Below are 5,367 nucleotides of genomic sequence, written 5' to 3'. Positions count from 1 at the left end.
ACTCCAGGGGGTGCTGCAGCACCCTCAGCACCCCTACTTCCCGCGGTAATGTTTATATCCATCACTTATGGTTACAGGCACGACTCAAGACCAGGCCTGTACAGAATCTGCAGACTTTTCCCCACATTTTTCTGGAAAGAAAAATCTGCAAAAATCTGTTAAACACAGCTGAGATTATCAACTCGCTTGCCAAAATACTTCATAAATATAACTTAGGTTCTAATATTGTGAAAATCAATTAAACTGATTCTGTGCGGGCCTGCAAGTTAAAAAAAAAATTGATTAATTTTGTTTTCTGTTGTATATACAGTACAATTTAGTGTCACATCTGTTAGTAAATACAGTACAGCTGTCAAACCCAAATATTGAATGTGTGACTGGACACTCTTTCACGGTCTGTTTTCCTGAAACGGCATGTTCGTTGGATATACCAAGAACAATTTGGGATGATTTCGAATTTGTATGTAAGGCTTAAATAGACTAAAAACCCTCCTTCAGATCTGTAAAGGAGTTATAAATGTGTGGGATGTGTACTTCGGGAAGGCACTGAACTTTTCGGTTTGAACGCAAAGCAATAGAACTGTACCCATGGTGCAGTGTGCAATAAAAAAGGACATTTAGACTGTTGTACACTATGTCTGGACAAAAGGTTGTGTCAATGCGGAATCACAGAATTCAGACTGTTTGAATGTTTTTTTATTATTTGTTTAAATGTTTTGTTGTTCAATATGTTTGTAAACAAATAAGATGTAGGATGTATGAATAAGAAGACACAAGAAGCAATGTTTTATTTTGTTTTTATTAATGACACATTGCTCTGTGTAAGTTATATTTGCTTACTGTATACCTTGGTATAGAGTTTTGTGAGATGTATATGGGCATCTTACTGCCAGGAGTTGGTCTGAGAGATTGGCGCTCCTCTCTTTCCACTTCATCTTTTGAGATAACCTTGTGTTTGGCTTACCTGTTACCTGTAGGTGTCTCTATGTGTGCACTGTGTATGCAAATGTACTGATGGGTGTTTTGTTTTGGAGTACTAACCGCTGCCTTAATTCAGCAGAATTCAGTGGGGGTGAGTGTAACAGAGTTAGGATTTTATTTAGTTTTATTGTGAATTCTTATGAATTCAGCAGCGGTTAATTTCATGTTGTACTGGTGCCCTCGTGTGGTTTGTGTGAGAACTGCAGGCAGACAAAATGTTCGGTAAGACAGGCGATGGCGTACGCAACACAGCAGTTGCAATGTGTACTGCACGCTGTGGGTGGGTATGCTTATGCTCCATCTCAATTTAGTTATATATATTCGATTATAAGGCAAAATAAGTGGAGTTTTCAAGTATTTGATGTTTATGATTTAGTTAGGGCATATAACTCCCTACCATCCTATGGGGAATGGTAGTGTGGAGCGATTTAATAGGACCCTGGAGAACATGATCCGCGCATTGGCTCCAGATGCAAAGCATAATTGGCCAAGACAACTGCAATCTTTGACTTTCTTGTGCAATTGTACTGTTCATGAGACGACTGGCTATGCTCCGTTTTATCTCATGTTCGGTAGAGTTCCTCGCCTTCCGGTAGACATAATTTTCCGCTCTGTTCTGGAGGATCACACTGTGACTTGTTACGACAAGTATGTGGCTTCTCTTTTGAAAGATCTGGAGGAGGCCTTGTCAGTAGCTCAGGTGCATGCTTCGAAGGAACAGTCCAGGCATGCAGTGATCTACAACAGGAGAGTCAAAGGTCAGGACATTGATGTTGGTGATCGTGTTCTTTTAGCAAACAAGTCTGGAAGAGGCAAGCGGAAGCTAGCTGACAGGTGGTCACTTATGCCTGCAGCAAAATAACCACTAAAGGGTGATTTATTTCATTTTACAGCCTGCAGTAGAGAAAAGAAAGATTCATACCAGACAGCATTGTGTCCGAGCCTTTATTGGAGGGGGGTTCGGACAAAGATTGAGTCCGTTGTACAGAGCGGTGTCTTATCGGATCTCAGTGGTGTTCGTCCAAGTCACATCGTAGAGTGGAGGAGAAAGACCACATCCGTCACATATGGCATCATAATAAACAAACTAAATGATGAATTGGTTGTGGGATAACAGTGAATCTTTATCATACACAAACACACATTGACGTACCTTCTCAACACTTTCTGTCATTGGGACTGTGATGGATTCAGATGTCTCACAAAGACGAGTCAGGTTAGCATTTCCTCACTGAAATGTAAAAAAAAACCTTCCCCGGGTGTTCTCTCTTCCACTAAATGATTCTGCTGACATCCAATCAGCTGGCTTCTGGTTTTCTAAAGAGGACGAAGCAGCAGAGATTATGAGAGGGGAAAATGGAATGCAATTTTTGCCAGTGATTTTCTGGCCAGAATAATACATCGGAAGTGCTGAAGTCTTTGAAAACTCTTCCTTTTATCAGCCACGCGAGTTCGTCTGAGGAGAGAGAGGACAGGTAAGAGAAAGCGAGAGAGAGAACGGCATGAATGAGAAAGTAAAGTGATGGCTGTGGGATAGAGATGAGGGGTTTTTTTGGGGGGCGGGGGTTGGGGGAATTGTGCACATCACACTTTTTCCGTCCTCGGTGGAATTCTAATGGCTGTGGCACCGAGTCGAGGCTTTTATGGGAGATATCAGAACCGCTGCACTTTTCCAGGTTAGACACGACCTCCTCCACCTACAACCACAAGATTTCTGAAGCCCCGAGAGACGAGGAGGCACAGGAATGAGTGAGAGTCAGAATAAAAGATAGTAAGCCGTGACATTCAGAACGAGTCAGAGAACTAATGAGGACAGCTAAACGTACAGGGTTTTTACTACACCGCTGCAGCTTTAAAGCGATAGTTCACCCAAAAATGACCAAGGGGGTCTAGCTGCAGCCTCGCACTTGCACTCAGACTTGCATTCTCAGACACTTGCGCTTCCGCTAGCGACGTCACTTGCAGTCTTTTATTTTTTTTATTTTGTTCTATTTATTATTACTTTTTGTTTGAATCTCTCAACATTTTACAGCAGTAGCCAGGTGGTGAAGACAAGAAAAAAACTAAATTACGAAGTCACTTGCAATCGCCACTTGCACTCTCCGATACCTGCGATGTCACTTGCAATCGACACAAGTCATGGCGACGGATTTGCGGGTCTTGTCTTTTTCTTGCAGGACCCTGTATGTTATGGTACTAAATTAGTTTTAATCGTTTAATCACAACAGCGTCGTCTCCATTGGCAACACGCACGATTTGTGTCGATTGCAAGTGACTTCGTAATTTTGTTTCTTTTTTCTTGTCTTCACCACCTGGCTACTGTCGTAAAATGTTGAGAGATTCAAACAAAAAGTAATAAAAAATAGAACAAAATAAAAAATAAAGCCTGCAAGTGACGTCGCTAGCGGAAGCGCGAGTGTCTGAGAATGCAAGCCTGAGAATGCAAGTCTGAGAGTGCAAGTGCGAGGCTGCAGCCAGACCCTTCTCGAAATGACAACTCTGTGATCATCTACAGTAGGCCTACTCACCGTCATGTTGATCTAAACCTGTGCGGTTACAAAAAGAATCTTCACTCAGCTTGTCATATTTATATTGAACATGTTTCAAAACAAAACAAAAACAAATGGCATAGTCCATACACGAAATTATGAGCTTAATGTGAGGAAAAGATTTGATGTGAAAAACCTGATGTGATGCATCTAACACCACCAAATTTGATTAGAGAAAAGATGATGCAGTAAATAAGGACTTACAGTAAATATCAGTCTGATCGCAATATACAGATGACAGAAGACAAAGAAATAAAATATATGGACCACTTTTATGGTTTGTTGTTGTTGCTGCAAATTATGTTATTAATCATGACATCACAATAAGCATAATTCTTTTAAAAATAGCATAAAATTGACAAAATATTCAATATTTTGTTCATTGAAATAAATCTGAAATAAAATCAAATAGAAATATTAGATAGAAAAACTTGAATTATAAAAAAAACTAGAAATATTGCCTTGACAACTAAATTAAATTACTTTGTTGAAGTACTAAAATAAAGCTAAATAGAAATATTTAAATAAAAAATATTAACCCACCCAAACTACTTAAATTAAAAGGAAGACTGAAAATGTAAAAGCGCTAATTTCAAATATGTATACATATTATAATAGTGCATAAAAAACATTTAAGGGTTATGAAAAAAAAATTATCAAAACATCAGATGACATTTTTATTTAAAGAAATTCTCCATATTGGTTGTTTTTTAAGTTCTTAAATGTGACACATTTGAGAGGGCAAACGATCATTTATTACACACGATATCAAAAACAAATTATATGAAGAACTGACATCAGTTGGACACAGTTACAGGCTTAATTCACTGTAAACACACACACACACACAATGAGAAAAATCACAGAATTACTCATGTGAATAATATTGCCTACAGTATATCTAACACTCCAGAGTAGTAGTGGACCAAACAAAACAACTAAATCCCAGCGGCACAGTAAACCATAGGTTTACACCTCAATCCAGAATCAATACGGGTCTCAGCAGATCATTTCGCCAGATTTCATGTCGATGGGTCTTAAAATTACATGAATAAAAACCCCACTGGCAGTTCATTAAGTTCATTAATTAGACTGCACATGTTTCATCACCTCAGTCTGCAGTCACAGTTCTGAAGGAATCCTTTTCTCCTGAAATCTCCTGTGTTTGTCTTGGTACTGTAAACCAGATTAACACAGAGGGATGTCGAAAAATCATAAAAATAGCTGTACAGAAATGACTCCTGCTTTGCTGTAATCTCTTTATTCATAGACTTTATTCATGTCATATTTCATTTGGAATGTCACCGTCACAGTCAAATAGGTTACTTAAAAAAAAAAAAGTCTATTTTGGCCGCACTTGAAAACACCACACTTTACATGGCTTTCCAGTGCTGTTTAGCTGGGATTGGAAGCGTCTGTCAGTAAAGCTTAACGTCTGAGTGTATTTGTGTGACCCTTGGCTACATTCGCTCTGACAAGCTAGGACTCGTGTAATGTCGCGCCTGTCGCTCCAAAAAGCTTCTAGAGAAACCCGGGCACTGGAGAGGGAGGGAATTTTCACGCATTTACAATAGGAAAACACATACACAACTGCATAGTGACAAATCTCGACAGGAATATTCGTAAAAGCACGTCCATCCGGTTTCCTAAGACATCGCAGGCTTGTTTAACCCATATTCCTTCCTCGGGCACTTGTGCCCTTGTTTTCTTAAGGCCACTGCGTGTGATATCGAACTTCCATTCATCCCTTTCTTTTCCGTATCCCTCTTCGCTCCTCTTCTATCCCCACACAGACTTCTCTGTATTGGAGAATTGCAGTTGGACGGCTTCACCGCTC

General features: G+C 39.6%; 1 protein-coding gene across 1 annotated transcript in view; it reads right to left on the bottom strand.

The window, feature by feature from the left end:
- Nucleotides 1-4,336: 4,336 nt before the first annotated feature.
- The window catches only part of LOC107665539 (UPF0577 protein KIAA1324-like), a 24,963-nt gene continuing 23,932 nt past the window's right edge, over nt 4,337-5,367 (bottom strand). Inside the window, exon 23 of the mRNA XM_016456454.1 lies at nt 4,337-5,367. Within this exon, the coding sequence (XP_016311940.1) occupies nt 5,310-5,367 (58 nt within the window). The 3' untranslated portion in view covers nt 4,337-5,309.

The sequence above is a fragment of the Sinocyclocheilus anshuiensis genome, unplaced genomic scaffold, assembly GCF_001515605.1.
Source record: "Sinocyclocheilus anshuiensis isolate Anshui unplaced genomic scaffold, SAMN03320099.WGS_v1.1 scaffold679, whole genome shotgun sequence".
Taxonomy (NCBI): domain Eukaryota; kingdom Metazoa; phylum Chordata; class Actinopteri; order Cypriniformes; family Cyprinidae; genus Sinocyclocheilus; species Sinocyclocheilus anshuiensis.
This window is presented reverse-complemented; position numbering and strand designations above follow the sequence as displayed.